The sequence below is a fragment of the Notamacropus eugenii genome, chromosome 3 (assembly GCF_028372415.1).
Source record: "Notamacropus eugenii isolate mMacEug1 chromosome 3, mMacEug1.pri_v2, whole genome shotgun sequence".
Classification (NCBI taxonomy): Eukaryota; Metazoa; Chordata; class Mammalia; order Diprotodontia; family Macropodidae; genus Notamacropus; species Notamacropus eugenii.
In genome coordinates, this window is record NC_092874.1 from 200,577,175 (window position 1) to 200,595,391 (window position 18,217).

At 39.2% G+C, this 18,217-nt stretch overlaps 1 protein-coding gene across 1 annotated transcript in view; it reads right to left on the reverse strand.

Annotated features, from left to right (window-relative positions):
- Positions 1-526: 526 nt before the first annotated feature.
- The window catches only part of NDUFA9 (NADH:ubiquinone oxidoreductase subunit A9), a 28,879-nt gene continuing 11,188 nt past the window's right edge, over positions 527-18,217 (reverse strand). The window contains exons 4-11 of the mRNA XM_072653982.1: positions 18,126-18,217; positions 10,746-10,887; positions 9,611-9,713; positions 7,396-7,467; positions 6,021-6,093; positions 3,605-3,700; positions 1,559-1,625; positions 527-818 (exon numbers count right to left, since the gene is read on the reverse strand). Coding sequence (XP_072510083.1) covers positions 648-818; positions 1,559-1,625; positions 3,605-3,700; positions 6,021-6,093; positions 7,396-7,467; positions 9,611-9,713; positions 10,746-10,887; positions 18,126-18,217 — 816 coding nt within the window. The 3' untranslated portion in view covers positions 527-647. The remainder of the gene's footprint in view (positions 819-1,558; positions 1,626-3,604; positions 3,701-6,020; positions 6,094-7,395; positions 7,468-9,610; positions 9,714-10,745; positions 10,888-18,125) is intronic.

The following is an 18,217-nucleotide window of genomic DNA, read 5'->3' on the forward strand; positions in this document are numbered from 1 at the left end:
CTAAAAGGAAAGCATAGAGCTTAGACATCCAAGGCACCTTCCTTTATAAAGCTTCCTGTATCTAAGCGAACAACACAATCTGAAAGATGATGATGCAATTTGCTCACACAGCATTATGTTCTAGAACAATGGGGTTTTGATTGGAGAAAAAAAAATTAAACTGCAATGAGATTTGCTAACTTCAGTTCTACACTCAGGACTGCTGAGGAAAGCTGAGGCAAATAAAGGTCAAATGATTTGTCCAGGGTCACTTAGCTAGTAAATGTCTAAGGCCTGATTTGAACTCAGGTTTTCCTGACTCCAGGTCCAGCACTCCACCCACTGTACCACCTGCAGTGGATGATATTTTAAAGACTGTTATGAGTGACTGTAAGTGAAATCTCCTTTCAGGGAAATCTTTACACATGAGGGACATTTTCCTCTGCCTGAAGTGACTTTGGAGTAGTTCAAAATGCAAATAGGTGGATCAGATGATTTTTCAAAATTCTGTAAACATTCTGTAAGCCAGGAATGAAGATGCTGATGCTTTTAAAATTAATCATATAAGCTTTAATTGAGGAACCTGCTCCATCAGGCACAGAATTCTCTGAAGATAATCTGGAGAGGTGACCTAAGCAACATGAACACACAAAGCTGCCTGGAGAACATTAGAAGTTGACTGTTTTGGCTGGCTTTGTATCTTCCAGCTCAGCAGACAACCATCGGTAAGTGCGATGACGTCGAAGAACTTCAATGGCTTTGAGTTCTAAGGGAGTGGCCTGGACACCAAGGTCTTCTAAGCCGGGCAGGTGAGGCAATTTCTTGTCAGTGATGTGAATCTTTGAATACATAAGAAAACACAAAAGATCTATGAAAACCAGTCGATGTAATCAAATTGCCTACCCTTATTCCCAGTAGGTAATCTGTTTATCTACACTTCTCCAATGTTAGCATTATCAAGACTCAGTTGACTTCATGAAACTTAGAGTGTTTTTTTGCTTCCTGAAATTTAATGTTAAAAGGCAAACTTGGTAATATACTCATAAGAGATCCTAAAAATTCAAATCAAAAGTAGATCAGTGACATCTACCAAAGAGATCACCTTTATAAAACACATCAGTACCCTACCAGATATGTAGTCAAAGGCTATGAATAAGCAGTTTCCTTTTACTGACAACTTTAAGAAAGTATGTTCCAAAGTCACTAGGAATAAGAAATGCCAACGAAAACAACACTGAGGTTTCATCTCATATCCATAAGATTGGTAAAGGGGAAAAAAAAATACTAAATGGTGGAGGTGCTTTGAGAAAGTAGACACATTAAATATCTATTGATGTAGCTATGAATTGGTCCAACTGTTCTGGAAAATAATTTGGAATTATACTAAGTAACTAAACTCTATATCCTCCGACTCAGGGATACCACTATGAGGCAAGTAAGGAGAGAGGACAATGTCCTATCTAAACAAAAATTCCTATAGCACTAAGCCAGGATTCAAATAAAGTAAGAAGAGTATGAGTCAACAATTTCTACAGGTCTCTGTCCAACAGAACAAGGACGGTTGTTGATGCATACTTACTCGCTCTATTTTGTCCCTTGTGGTCCAGGGTTCAAATGGACTCATCTCAAAGATTCTTGCCACCAATCTGGAAACAAACAGGAGGTACATGAATGCTCTGTATCTCTGTGCAAAATCAGTTTAGCTAGCTAAAAGAATTCTATTGAGAGGCTGTTAAAGTCTGGACTTCACAAATGTCTAAAAAGACTTTTTTTCAATCACACAAGCAAAAAGTTCTCCATACCAGGTTCAAACCCCATTTGGTGTGACCTTTATTACCTGTGTTATTTAATGTCCTGAGGACACAATTTCTTCACTTGTGAAATGAGGGGCATGGGATTAACTGGCCTCTGAGGTCCTTTCCAGCTATGAGTTCAGTTTGGGAATTCATTCTAGGGCAGCACTGCCTTGAACTGGTAGTTTAAGTGAGTCCGTCCTCTATATCTCTATCTAGCCAGCCCAGCCCACACTGCATACTCTGTAACCATTTACCCAATACCAGAGCCTCAGCACCTTGCCAAATGTCCTGCTGCCTCATGTGTACCTTCTACTCTCCATTTCTACCTCTTGCTGAGGTAAGAATGACCAACTCAATGTTACCTGTGCTATCGGAAAGGGCATATTAAGCTAGGCTCCACTAACAATTCCTATAACTGCCTCAATCAGAGGTTTTGCCCTTGGAGTCTATGGGTTGGTTTATTAATATTAATTCTAATAATAATTATTAAATGTCAATAATTTATTTTTAGATATATCATAATAAAATTCATAATATTTTGATGGTTTATCTCCTTTGTAATATTATATATTTTAGTTTGTACACTGAAAAGCATTCTGAGAAGAGGTCCACAGAGCGCCAAAGGGATCCATGAGACAAAAGAAAAGAGATCAGAAACTCCTGGTCTTGATGAAAGCTCTCTCTACCACTCCCTGACAAGCAGAAGTTTACTGAAGGCAGAGAATGTTTCATGTTTGCATACGAACGTATCCCAGTGCTTTGTATGCTGTCTAGAGCACAGTAGACATTTAATAAATGCTTATCTATTGACTGACTCCATTCCAGGTAGGCTGACCACCCCCTTCACCCACATTTTCCCCACAAAACGTACAAAACCTTTCAAATAAAATCAAACCAAGTACTCAAACAGAAGGCACAAACCTAAGCTTTGGAACATCTGAATTTGTTGTGTCAGAGTTACTAAGTAGTCATGCCATATTAGAGGTTGTGCAAATGTGAATATATATTACTTATTCCAATGGCCTTTAGCTAATAAACAATTCAAAAGAAAGGAAGATATGAAGACTAAGGAAAAGCAACCAGGACAGAAAAAAGCCCTTCTTTTTGATGGATATTAATGAGCTTGTCACTGATGTAAATTGAAGTTTTCCTCTACATTCATTCATTAACTCAACAGGCATTTATTAAGCACCAATTACTGTATTAAGCAATTTGATATGAATTAAGACTTTTCCTCAGATGTCTTTAAATCAATCTTAATTACAGCATGTGAAAAATATGGGGAAAAGCAAGAATTATTTCATGGCTAGGGTAAGCAAGAAATCCTGACAAGCATCTATTTTATTTCCTTTGTACATAACTCAAACTTGTTTCCTGAATCTCTTCGTTTTGTAAATAATGCGCTAAGTTTTGGCACATCCAAGCAATTGTCTCAAAGAGAAGGAACTAATTTCTTCTGCCTGTTGCTATAAGGGTATACAGAATAACTAGGAAGTCTCACCTCCAGTTTTATATCCAACATGAAAAAAGACACCATTCCAGAACTCAAAACCATTGGCTCTACCAACAGTAAAGACTCTAAAGGCTTGCAATTTTAGTTGTTCAACTTATATGACTGGTTAAATTTGAATGTGCATATTGTCATCCATTTCTACACCACCTCAATATCCTCTTTCCTATTGTTTTTTCACTCAAGAGGAACTGGGAAAAGCTGCAAAAACACAATACTAACCATGACTATGTAAAAACTGTTTAAAGAAATGGCAAAGGTAAGCATTACCTGCTTAAGTTTCCTTTCAGAGGAGGATTCCAACAAATATTTTACTTACTGATAGGCAAAACGTGGCATGTAGTATGGAAGGTATGGTCTGTGAGCCACAGCAAAGATATACTGCACCAAATCATACAAGAGGTACCTATTCGGCCTAGAAAAACAAAAACATCTGCTCTTGAATTGCTCCTCCAACCACATATTTTTTTTGGTTCTTTATTACAGAGATTTCATGACAGGTGATCAGGACTCCTAATTCAATAAGAACGCTATAAATATCTGGCATGATTCAGAAGGGGAGAAATGATTAGCAAAGGCAAAAAAAAGTACAAAGAATTGAGCAGTTTCCTTCAAAGTTATACATTTTACAAGAGTATTTTAAAGCCCCACTCTGTTGTAACAGCATGCTGTGGAAGTGATCAAAGCTACATCAGAGGAGCTTAAGCTGGAAAAGCTTCTAGTGCAGATTCAGCAATTGACAAAATTGCATGTCTGTCTGTCCTGCCGTATAAAATCTGTCCTAGTTAAAAGTGCAATGAAGTTCATCTCCAGAAGGCTGACCACATAGTTATGACTTTTTCAACATCAGAAACTTACCAAAACTATCTTCAAAAGCAGAGGGCCTAAAGTGAGATAGTAGCTGTGATTAGTGAGAAGTTCAACTGTAACTGGAAACGGAATTATGGGGAGTAAAGGAAGAGACAGGAAGAAAAGGAGACACAGATAGGCATAGAGAGACAGGGGGAGGGAGAGAGGGGAAGGAGGAGGAGAGCAGAGAACGTTGTGAGCAATCTGCATACAGGTTATAATTAAACCCAAAGGAGTGATGAGGTGATCAAGAGTTTACAGAGAGAAGGTCCAGAAGATAGCCTTGGAGAAAACCCAGTCAGATGGCATGATATGAAAAAAAGATCAGTAAAGGAGACTGAAAAGGAACAAATAGGTAGAACCAGGAGAGATCAGTGTCACAAAAATCCAGAGAAGAGAGAATTATCGAGAAGAGGCAGAGAAGCCAACAAAGACGAGAACTTGTGTATAAACCTCCCTGGGTTGTGTTCAACTGGTACCGACTTCAAGTACACAACGTCACCTCCTTTAAGAGTCAGCTCAAATTCTATATTCTTTTCTCTCCCTTTCCCTCTCCCTCTCCCTCTCCCCCTCCCTCCCTCCCTCCCTCCCTCCCTCCCTCCCTCCCTCTCCCTCTCCCTCTCCCTCTCCCTCTCCCTCTCTCAGTACTCTGAGGTGAGGTTTAGTTTTGGGGCTCAACCATTTGGAAAGTGTTCCTGTGATTAGGTCCCCCAGCTTTGAAAACCCACATATTGGTGCTTCTCTCTCTCTGGTAACTATGCAATGGTCAGACAGCTGGATTTGTCTATTCATCTGTGACATATGTACTGCCATATGTATGTATGCTCACACAGTTGGAAGCCCTGTCTGTTGGTCTCTCTATTGGAATGTTTCATTAAAGTGATTGTTGACCCCTCAAAAGTTGCTTTCCTTTTACAAAAGCAGATCTAAGAACCTGTACCAGCCTGTCACTCTGGCCATGTCAGGGTGCTTGCTGTTACACTTTGTAGACCAAAAATGTGCACATTTACTAAGAGCTTCCTGTTAAAGACACTAAACTAGATGTTTTTGGTTTTGATATATCCCAAGAAACTGATGAATCCAATTTATCTTACTGCCATCTCAGGGTGAGACTGAAAGAACGTCTCTGTTTATCTCTCCTCTTCCTCTCCGATCTCTTCCTCCCACTCCCTTTTCTCTTACTTCTCTCTCTCTCTCTTTCTCTCTCTCTCTCCCTCTCCCCCCATCGCCTCAGTCTTCTTCCCTCTTCCCAACCCCCCAAAAGGTTTAGCTTAAGACTGAGGAACTGTGTACTCTCCAGCTCCTTTGGAAGTTAACACAGTATTAAGAAAATATACTCAATATTGATTGGTAAATAATTGGGGAATTAGATAATAGTTCCTGATTGTCTAACTTCAAATAATCACTTAGCCTAGCAATACGTTCAGTTTTCTGTTACCTTTTAAAATGCAGACTAGATTTGATTTTACAATCACCAATACACTAAAAATTATTTTGTACAGAATGTTGATACCTTCTTAGATGTGAACATCGTGCATGTAACCAACACTGGATCTGGAGTCAGGAACCTAGGTCTGAATCTAGCACTACCATTTAATGCCTACATGACCAGAACAAGTCCCTGACATTTTCTGGTCCTCAGTTTCCCCTCCTGTAAAATGAGGGGGAAGACTTTGGAGCCCCTTCCAGTTCCATAGTCCTGATCCTCTGCCACTGCAGACACCCTGGGGTGTCACAAAAGCATAGTCAAGAATCATTATGCATCAGTTCCCTGAGAAGAGGAACAACAGAAATAAAGGACTGTTAATCACAGATAGCTGAGGGACGTTGTTTTCAAGAGATTAAGATTCCACCACACGCTGTGTCTTCACCTAAGAGCCACCTACCCAGTGAGGGCGTATGTCTTCCCTCGTGTGTCTGGATCCTTAATTGCGTTGATGATGGCTTTGGATACATCTACTACCTATGGGAAAAAAAGATTAATGTAAATCCTAAAACAATTCAGTTGTAAAGATCACTGACACTCTGAAACGAAACAACACCTTCTATTTTCAGAAAGTCTCTTCATAAGAACACTTCACACATATCCTTTATCCTCGTAACAGGTGTGTGATTTTGTAAAAGTATCATTAGATGGGTTTAAATCTGCTATTTACTACCAGGTGCAATAACTTCACCTGTCAGAAGCTCTATTTCCTAAACTGAAAAATGAAGGGGTTGCTCTAGATGATAAGGGCCCCTTTATAGCAATAACTATGAATCCTGTGAAGTACTGAAAAGACAGATCTTGCAAACCCAAATTAGAGTTACTGGCCAAAAGCCCCAACCAGGGGGAACAAATGAGAATGAGGGATGCAGTGAGTCAACAGGTCAGTGAAACCAAAAAGCTGATGGCCATCATTTCATCATACATTAAACTACAGTTTGGAACCAGAGACTTTCTGCACTGTCATCCTCTCATTCTGATCTCAATTTATATTCGTTTTAAGAGTGTAAGCTCACTATGGTCAGCATCTCATATTCGCATGTTATCTGTGATTGCAATAAAATTGATAACTCCTACCCTTCCAAGTCCTCTCCTCCTTGGCACGTCTCATCTATGTTCTCCTGGAAATCCTCCACAGAGGGATTACCAACCCATTGGAATCTTTCCTCTGGTTCTCTTGACACTGCATAAGTTACAATCAGGCAGGCAGTTTGTCTACTGATTATCCCTCATTCCGGCCCCATGACTATTGGCCTACTGTCTTTTCCAGTCATGCAACTCTCTGATGACATTTATTTTGTCACTTCTCTTACACAATTCTTAGTTGGTAATGCACCATAGCCTACCTGGGCTTAGCATGCACCTCTTGGTTGTCCTCAGGGGGACCCCTCAACAGATGAGATTAGGACCATGTCTTATTGCCCTTTGCATCCCTCCTAGTGGCTACCACAGTTTTGTTGTGAGTGGGCCTAGGATTTCACTGGTGTATTGAACTACCAGTAAGGAAACATCTTCAACCGATGCAAAATGGCAAGTGGCTTTATGACTTATGATGTTAGTTGCATGAGAACACTGAGAGGTTAAGTGACTTGTCCAAAGTCATACAGCCAGTATGTGCCAGAAGCAGGAATTGAACCCAGGTCTTTCTGACTCTGAGGCCAACTTGATCCATTATATCATATCTTCTCTAGGGGCACCAAATTACAAAAATTAGATGTTAAGTCAATTAATAATGGTTTGCTGAAGGAGGTCGTTTCCCTCTCCAACAAGAATACCTACATAAACTGGTTGTTTCACTGTCTTTTTGCCCAGTGAAATGAGAGGAACACCACCAAACCAACGGATGTCTAGCAGAAAAGAACAAAGAAAATCATAAAAATAAGTGGAGTAGTTACACAAGGCCTACATATGTACAACTGTATACTACCAATACTACTGATGATGTTAAAAGAATTATATGTAGCTTTCCCTTTGAAAAATCCAAAAAAAAAAAAGTTTCTTACAACTTATTCTGAAGATCCTGTGAGTTAGGAAAAAGACAGCTTTTTCAGATGGGAAAGCTGGCTAAACGGTTTTCCAAGAAGAGCCTAGTGTTATACATGCTCCAATGCAAAGTTCCCTAAAAAATTTGTCTACAACTTTCTTTGGAGGTGCCCAGAGCTTCTAATAAGGAACAACTCAAATTTTCGGACTATCTCTAGAAAAGGTCAAGATTCTCATCCCACTGTGAGGATACACTAGCAGGAGAATAGCTGGCCAGCGGAATCAGAAACTAAAACCAGCGAGTCTAAAGCTACCATTCTTCACCCTGACAATTCAAGCTGAATGCCTCAACGACACTGGAAACACTTTATTCTCTTTAGAAAATGGTTTTAGCAGGGGTTCCTAACCACCTTTTTTAGTTTCATGGCTCCTATGGTAGTTTCATAATACCTATGAATCCCTTTTCAGAATAACATTTTTAAAACGCATAAAATAAAATACAAAGCATTATGAAAGGAACCAATTATACTGAAATAGAGTTATCAAAATATTTTTTAAAAACAAGTTCAAGGAGTCCAGATTAAGAACAACTGCTACAATCTTCTTACAATTGCTGAGGCTGATTTTCTCTTCTGGCATAAACATGGTAGCTAAAACAGCTTTGTGAGTCAGTATAAAATGTATCCCAGTCCAGGAAAGTGTTATCACAGATAATTCATCATCAGTTCTATAACAATAACTTACTATTCCCCCAAAATTAATATTAACCAAGGAGACAGATATAGATATGTAGACAGATATATAGATACACATACACAAACCATCATATAGGCAATCTCCAAATTGTGCGTGTGTGCCTCTCTCTCACATATGAATCATGACCCTGACAACTACCTCTTTACGATCACTGGGCATAGGAATTGTTCTCAAATGATTCCTTAGGCTTCTCTCCCCACCCCACCCACCGCCTCCACTGCTCTCTACTTCTCACTGTGCCCCAGAGCCAGTACAAAGTAAAATCTAGGTGGCAGGACTGGGAAAAGGAGAAGAGGCAGGAACAAAGTAAAGGTTGGTTTTAACCCAATCTCTTCCATTGTGCAGCTCACTCAGTCCAGGACTTATCTCCACTTAGCACTCATAGGCCCATCCTGTTCTTCATCTCAGAAAACCTATGTCAGGTCTAGTTCCTCTGAAGAAATACCCAGGACAGCCTAAGCTTGCATATATTTACTTCTGAAACATAAATAAATCCTACTTCATAAAATGTTATAACTGAACAGTTCCTTAGAAATAATTTAGTCAAAGCCCTTTTACTTGTCCTAGGAATATCTTCTTTAACATCACTGACAAATAATCAGGCAGCCTCTGATTGAATACTTCCAAGTACTGCACAAAGCAGTTCATATTTTTGGTTAACCCTGTTACCATTAAATTATTCTTTCTATTTAAGTCAAATCTGCTTCCCTCTAACTTTTACCTGTCTTACTTATGGACTTTAAAGCTACAGAGTAAGTCTAATCTCTACTTAATATGACATTTCCAGAAGAGACCGATCATTTCCCCTACTTTAGATCCATTTCCTCCTTGTTAAACACTTACATCCCCTTCTAATACTTCTTAAGTGAAAGAGTTCTGAGTCTCACATCATGATCCCCCATAAATATTTTACAACTAGAAAAGTCCCCATTACACATATGTTTGCCTTTACAGAATATTTATTTGTTCCTTAAGTTCCAATTTTAGCCTGGAAATGCAGACATCATTCTCTACTGATGTGAAATGCATACTTGCAAAAGTGGTCAAATATGAGTGTAGAACCTAAGATATATAATGCCAAACACCTTTGATGTCCTGGTTGGTTTTGCTAAACTACTTTCTTCTTTGCTATTTTAAAGCTTTGTTACAAGGCAAAATATAGACAAGAGGTCTATAATTACAAATAAATGTGGTGTAAAATAAAAAGGCATCAATTTTTAAAATTTATTTTTTAAAAGATGGAATGCATACTTGCAAAATAATTGAGTAATCTATCCTCTCTTCCAAAAATGTCAGAAGGCTTCATGATGATGGCTTCAGGAAATGCCTCTCTCACTGCTTCATCTCCAACAGCCTGTTCAAAATAAGGAATAAAAGCAAACACTGTTCTAGAAATGAGCAAAACTTCCACTCCTTTTTGATAGTGGACTGGTACCTGCCTTCCAAAGCCTATCACTCCCTCCCAGTTATGATATTAATACACAATTGTCATAGAAAATTTTAAAACCCTGGACTTCAACACCTTTAAAAGGTCAGAGTGCTGGCTGGCTGAGATAATACAAAGAATTCCAACATCAAGAAGCTTAGAACATATAGTAAGAGAAGTAATGGCAAAAGAGGGGTGGGCTGACAGATCAAATTCCACCTATTCCCAGAATAGTCTGACATGGAAAAGACCCAGACAGAGTAGATCCAAATACCAGTCAATTCCAGGAAAAGTCCAATTGCTTTCTAGTCCTTTGTATCAGCAACATTTCAAGGCTATCCTGGACTTTTTGAGAATAATCCAAACCGAAATACAAGCGTTAGGGCTATCCTGGTTTAGATCAGGCCCACTAAAATCAGCCAGAACAAGACTAACTTCTGAAGGCAAGAGGCTTAGGTGCCATGGGAAGAGACACTCTAGCCTCTCTGTTGAATATTTCAAATCATATTCCTATATTCCAATTTCAAGAATACTTTCTTTTCTACATCAACGCGAGGGAAACAATAAAATACAAAGTCAGGGAAAGAGAAGCATTTCTTCACCCTGGATAGGAAACACTAATAAGACACTGGCAAGCTCATTTGAAGGTGTGAAGAGTCCATGTGAGCAATAAGATAAAAATGTAAGAAAATTAACCAGTCCAGAGGTCTTGGAATTCTAAGTGCATTTTCCCTTTACTGTACAAAAAAAAGGCTTAAAAAAAAGAATAAAGCTAACACAGCTTTAAGATTCAGGTAATTTCATGGGATACAGTAGCCAGACCAGAACTAGGAAATATAGAGTCTAAGTGTGGGCTTGGCATAGTTGACGGTCTCTGATCACCACAATTTTGACAAGAAGCTCTTTAAAGAACAAATGACACTAGCCCTGTAATCCACTTTCCAGCCCAATCTGACTGACCTTATTTCTCAGGTATTTAGAAGTGCTTCTGATATCAGCATTGAGATGAGAAACATGAATAAATGTGTCTACTCCAGCTTCCTTGGCCAACTGAGCTATTGTCTGGGGAATGGCAGCAAAGACATCTGAAAAGTCGAAGTTTCTGAAGGAAGAAAAAAATATGTCAGTAAGAATTCAAGAACTCTGATGTCATGGTAGAGTAAAAGCAGTACTGGTCTTGGAATCAAAAATCTAGGTTTCAAGTCTCACTAACTTTTACGAGTTACGTCATCCTGGGCAAGTCACTTAAGCTCTCTGAACCTCAGGTTTTCAACTGTGAAATGGGTATGATTATATCTACACTACCTACCTCTTGGGCTGTTGAGGGAAAATTACCTTATAAAATTTTAAAGTAGTTGTTCTTAACCTTTTTGTGACTTGGACCCCTTCTCAGAATGTTTTTCAATGTAAAAGTTAAAAAGGATCAAAAAAAATCAATTACGAAACACAATTATTAACATAGTTTTAAAACAAGCTCATAAATTGCAGGTAAGGAACCTTTGCTTTAGAACACTATGTAAGTGTAAACTAACATTATCATCCTAAGAACCGACTTGTATCTGGGACAGACTGGTTTTCACAGCAATGTTTATAGCTTACACCAGGCAAATTTTCATAGCATCATAGAACCAGCACACATCAGGACCTCAGAGACCATCAGATCCAGTGCTATCATTTTACAGATGAGGAGGTTACGTGACTTCCACAAGCTCACAGAGATAATGAGTAGCAGACGTGGGATTTGAACCCAGTCCAGAGCCAATATTTTTCCTTATTTATTCTGTACTGCAGAGACAGACCTTACTTTATAAATGAAAGTGACACAGGTGCCCTGTCAAAAGAAAGAATTACATCTCAGAGGTTCTATCCTACTTATGGTCAATCCCTGTTCTCCTTCCAACGTGCTCAGCTCATGTCCTCTACAATTTCTTTCATGATGATCTACTCCAGTCCCTCCAATCACTGAGAGTCCTGTCCCAGCCCAAGGATGGCAGCATGGTACAATCAAAAGAGTGTCAGACCAAGAACTGGAAATTGAGGGAATGCCCATCAATTGGAGAATAGCTGAACAAGTAGTAGTATGTGAATGTAATGGAATATTATTGTGCTATAGGAAATGACGAACACTCAGACTTCAGAAAAACCTTGAAAGATTTATATGAACTGATGCTGAGTGAAATGAGCAGAACCAGGAGAACATTATACACAGTAACAGCCACAATGTATGCGGATTGTTTCTGATAGACTTAGCCCTTCACAGCAATGAAGCAAGGAAGCAAACATTCCAAAAGGACTCGAGGCAAAATGCCATCCACATTCAGAGAAAGAACTATGGAATTGGAATGCAGAACAAAGCAGATTATTTTCTCTTGATTTTTTGTTAATTATTTATTTTTAACACAGTTCATAACAAATAAAGCAATTCCACCTTTTGGTCAGGTGCTACTTCTTTTTAAAGCATTTACAATATGGACCACAAAAGAAATTTTTTTTTTAAACATTAACCAACTGAGACACAAATAATATTTATGTTGCTAACTTCACAAGCTCTTGACCTAATTGTCTCCACAGTATTACTAAGAATTAAAGGACCCTAACTTATTGTTGTTGGTCTAAAGTCCTATGCCTAATAGCTTAATTTTAGACTTAACCTTGGATGTTCCCCTACCCATAATCTATAATTGAGTAGATCTGGTATTAAGCTTACAAACCTTTTGACTATAGAAAACTGCCACCAATAGTAAGGACATTGCAGGGATACAATATTTTCCCAACTTCATGTCAATTCCAGGCAGGATTAGATTATCCACTTGCATTCAGTCAGGCTTAAAGTCTGCCAGGTGTCAGTGGGGAAAGTGAGTCAGGAGAATCCTACCTCAACCCATGCTGAACAGGCCTCTCCCACCCTTCCCATGAGATCACCTATGCAGTTCATACCACCATCTCATCAGCTTACTGGCATCATGTATTGGAGGCTCGGATCGCCTTTCTTGCTACCCATACCTGGAGTTAGACTCAGAAGAACAGTCACTTAATAGTCCCATAGCATCTAAAAATGGCAAGTTCCAATAACCAGGTTTCAAATATGATTTATAGTTTCACTTTGGCTAAGGAACATCTTTTGAGGCAAGTCTTAAGTGGCTTACATGGCTTTCTATACATGTTCTAGTTCCTGATTAAATGGCAATCATAAAATCAAATTTACCATTAAAACCTTGACTTTTCCATCAATGCCAAATTTTACCCGAAGTTACCTTCCTCTAAGAAATTTAGACTGAAATTCTTTTCTCCAAACTAGAGATGTGATTGATTTATTCTCAGTAATTAATTCAGTCTATTGTTTTAATACTAATTGCTTTTACCTCACTTTGTAACATGTCCAATTTTTCTCCCCATTACTTCCCTCCCCTGTGTGTGTGGAGATCTCTTCTGATATAACACACCCTGTACTCTCTATCTATGTGTGTGTGTGTGTGTGTGTGTGTGTGTGTGTGTGTGTGTGTGTGTGTGTGTGTGTGTGTATGTACAATCTCTCCAACTATCCAAATACTGAGAAAAGATTCAAGAGTTAAAAATATTTTCTTTCCATGTAGTAATGTAAACAGTTCAGCTTTAGAGAGTCTTTTATGATTTTTCTTTTCTGTTTACCTTTTCATGCTTCTCTTGATTCTTGTCTTGTGAAGTCAAATTTTTAAATACAGATCTGGTCTTTTCCTCAACATGAAATCTTGAAATTCGACTATACCAATGAATGACCATTTTTTCCCTTGAAGTATTATATTTAGATTTGCTGGGTAGGTGATTCTTGCTTTCAATCCCAGTTCCTTTGACTTCTGAAATATCTCACTCTAAGCCCTTTGATCCCTTAATGTTGAAGCTGCCAGATCCTGTGTTATCCTAATTGTATTTCCACAGTACTCAAATTGTTTCTTTCTAGCTGCTTGCAGTATTTTCTCCTTGATCTGGGAACTCTGAAATTTGGCCACAATATTCCTAGGAGTTTCTCTGTTCAGGTTTCTTTCAGGTGATCAATGAATTCTTTCAATATCCATTTTGCCCTCTGATTCTAGAACATCGGGGCAGTTTTCCTTGATAATTTCATGGAAGATAATGTGTAGGCTCTTTTTTTGATCATGGCTTTCAGGTAGTCCAATAATTTTTAAATTATTTCTCCTGGATCTATTTTCCAGGTCAGTTGTTTTTCCAATGAGTTGTTTCACCTTATCTTCTATTTTTTCAAAGTTTTGGTTTTGTTTACTAACTTCTTGGTTTAATTCATAGTCATTCATTTCCCTGAACTCAATTTTCTCTTTCAACGAATTATTTTCTTCAGTGAGCTTTTGAACCTTCTCCTCCATTTAGCTAATTCTGCTTTTTAAACCCTCCTTCTCTTCGTTGGCTTTTTGGGCCTCTCTTTCCAACTGAGTTAGCCTCTTTTTAAAGCTGCTATTTTCCTCAGCATTTTTTGGTTCTCCTTTAGTAAGCTGCTAACTTGTTTTTAAGGTATTCTGTTGCCTGAGCCCATTTTAAGTTCCCTTTGGAGGCAGAGGCCTTGACTTCCTCTGACAGTATGCCTTGTTCTTCCTCATCCAAAAGGATGGGGGGGACACACCTGTTCCCCAAGAAAGTAACCTTCTATGGTCTTATTTTTTTTTCCCTTTTTTGGGCATTTTCCCAGCCAGTTACTTGACCTCTGAGTTTCATCTACACAACTTCCTTGCCTTCAGTTCCGCCCAGCCAGCACTTGTGGGCTGAGATTCAAATGCGCTGCTCCCCAGCCTCAGGGGCTTTCAGGGAGTGGGGGGTGGCTATTCAGTGTGAGATTAAGTTCAATTGCTCAGGTCGGGGCAGGACCGCCACACAGGGCTCAGATCCCTCAAGGGGGTTTACAAGGAGATCTTCAACAATGGATGCAGGCCACTGCCTGCTTTGGGAGCCCCCGTTGGCCACTGCCTCTGCTGCTGTCTCCTGAGGGGGCCTGAGTTACGAGGACACCCCACTCCCTTCTCGGCCAGCCAAAAAAGACCTTCTCACTGACCTTTGGCGCCTGTGGGTTGAGGAAATCTGTGCTGCCGCTGGAAATTCCATCCCTGTAGCCTGCTTGGATCTGCTCCTCTCGGTGCCGCGTGGCCAGGACAGGGCTGGGCTCTGCTCCACATCTGGTGCACAACAAACCTTTCCTGTTGGTTTTTCAGGTCTCTCTGGAACAGAAATCTCCTCCACTCCATTGTTCTGTGGCTTCTGATGCTCTAGAATTGTTTCAGAGTTCTTCTTTACAGGTATTTTATGGGCTGTGGGGTAAGAGCTATGCATATGTGTATCTTTCTACTCCACCATCTTGGCTCCTCCCTATTTTCTCTTATGTTATGGTTTGGTTTGGTTTTTCTCATGGTTTCTCCCGTTCATTTTGATTCTTCAATGAGACATGGCTAACATGAAAATGTGTTTAATAAGAATGTAAGTGAAGAAACCATATGACATTGTATACCATCTTGGGAAGGGAGATGGGAGGAGAGGAGGAGAAAATTTAAAAGTTATGGAAGTGATTGTTGAAAACTGAAAACAAATAAATTAATTAAATGGAAAAAAAAAAGAGGTCCAGAGTTAGACAACTTGGCCTCAAATGCTTGTTCAATTACCTATTTACTGCCTGCACAACCTTGGGCAAATCACTTAATCTTTTTAGGTCTCAGTTTCCTCATCTGTAAAATGAGAGGATGGAACTAGATAAATTCTAAAGCCCCTTCTGTTCTAAATCTATTCTGTTTCCTCAACCAATAATGAGCAACATCTCTGTTCCTTACTTGCTCCTAACTTTTTGCCCAACTCTGCCTAAGGTAATGAATGTTAAGCCAAAAAAATGGATGATCAAACAGGAGGAAAAACAGATGAAGCCACAAAATCGGAGATTAAAAAAAGCCCTTTGTCATCTACTTTCTTCTCCACATGACTACTGATACATTCTTAATGCCTCCTATAAAGTCAATGACACCACAATCATCAGTTTTGGAATGGAATGAATTCACCAATTATGTCCATGCTAATTCTTGCTCTCATGTTAGAAACTACTTATTGAGTGGGGGTGACAAAAATCTAGGGACTTAGAAGAAACACTAGAAACAAGCATTGGGGTAATCCTGTGGGACTTTTTCACTTGTTCCTAAATATGTAACTCAGGAAGGACACTCCAAAGTCTGAACTGGCCAGCAGACTACCCAGAATTCCTAGAGGCCCAGCTTAAAGAGAATTGGGGATTATGAAAATCCAAAATGAGCTGTGGGGCAAATTCTATAAATCCATTAACTAAACTCTCCTCTCTTTGTACTTCTCTTCTCCTATCACTAACAAGTACCTTTAGCTTACCTAGTATCTTTTCTCTCTAATCTGTTATATTGAGCTACCAATCTGTATATAAATCTCTCCCTCAGCTAACTCTCATCCCTAACTCCACCCTTCCTCCTCAAGTCTACCCACCCCTGCTCTTCATATACTCATACGCATACCACTAACCCTTTCTACTCTATAGTTAACAAACCCCCTTAGGTCTTCAAATGCTCTTCAAGTGCTCCTTTTACTTCTTTGCTTTAACTATAACTTGGTCCCTTGGACCCTTCCCTAGATGAAACCATTACTTTTGTCCCTCCCAACTCCCTCATTCATGCCAAAGTCTAAGACAACTCTTCTATTTTTCTCAATGGCTTTAGCATCTTGTCCAATTTTTTCTTCATCCTCTTCAACATCTCTACAGTGCTGATTACCTTTCTAACAAACTGGCCTCCATCTCAAATCTACTTCAGCCACACTCTGAAATTCATTATTAACTCTCAAAATTATTCCCTCTCCATAATCTTCAATTCTGAAACATTCCTCTCTGTCCTAAATCTTCTATCTGAGAAAAAAGAACAGTCCTTGCTCAGCATGTTGTTGTTGTTGTGTTCATCCTTTGTTGCCGAAGAAGACCATGCCATCAGAGAAATGATGACATGACCTGCACTTGACTTTGTTTTGAGTGAGGGAGGGCTGTGCAGGTCACCAAGCTCACTTCTCCTCCAGAGCCATCTGAATGCAGTGACCGGATATTCATCAGGATGACTGGAGATGACCCAGGATGAGGCAATAAGGGTTAAGTGACTTGCCCAAGGTCACACAGCTAGTGAGTGTCAAGTGTCTGAGGTAAGATTTGAACTCAGGTCCTCCTGACTCCTGCACTGGTGCTGTATCCACTGCACCACCTAGCTGGCCCTGCTCAGCATGAAATGGGCTACAGGAAAGTAGTTAGGTATCAATCAATGGGAAAAATGGGACACCTACTTCACATTCCTGGGCCTGAGCCTAGTCTTTGCAGGAAACCTCCATTACTTGTTTGATGTGAACTCCCAGAATTTTCACAAATACAAAATTCACAACATGTTCTGTAGACAAATAAAGATATTTTTGGATTATCCATGCCTGCTCATCTCTACTAATACAACTACTCAAGAGTTAACTATAAATTATAACATCATGCCCCCAAGTCTTCCTGATAACATTAGTTCTTCATCACATAAAATACTAAGACTTTAGCAAATCCTAAGGCTAAGTAAATGCTCTGAATGACTTAGTATAAAGGACTTTACTTCCCTGGGCCTCCTCCACTGTCCTTGGCCAAAACATAAGCAAAAGTCAAATCATGAATACTTAAAGTTAAGGTTCTGGTCACTAAGACAAGAGAGGGGCCTCTTTCTGTCATCATTTCTTTCACTGCTACCAAAATATACTACTTCGCTTGTGAACTGAGAAGAGGACTACAGAACTCTATGGCTAGATAATTTCCCCCAAAATTCTAAAGTCTCAAAACATGTCAGAATATAGTCTATGTCTTGTTATTGCATATTTTACAATTCTCACACATTCAAAAACAAAAGTACTATCCTTCACAACTACCTAAAGTGGTAGATGACTGCCATTATTGTCTCTCAGAAAAGGCCATTAGGCCTCTAAGAGCAAAGAAGTGTATATAAAGATGCTACAATAAGAAGTAGGACAAAAAAAGATTGAAAAGAGGTTAGAGATCACTACCCCACTACTTCATACTCAATTTTGCATTTAATGTATTGTTAACAATTTGTCTAATTATATGCTATACTGTATATGTATTGTTTGAAAAATCTTTGTTTTAGCCCTACAACTACAACTATAACCTAAATATCTTGAAATTCTTTTGTATCCCTTACCAATTCAGCATGGTGCCAAGCACATACCAGGTGCTCAATACATACTCTGTGACTAATGGACAACTCTACATCTGCTGGCCAGAAAACTCTAGGGAAAAGGAAGGAAAAAAAAACCTCAAGCACTTACTTAGTTTCCCAATCTCGTCCAACAAGATTGATAACAACATTGCTGTGCTCCAGTGCCCTCTGGATGGTACTTTTGTCCTTGGCATTCCATTC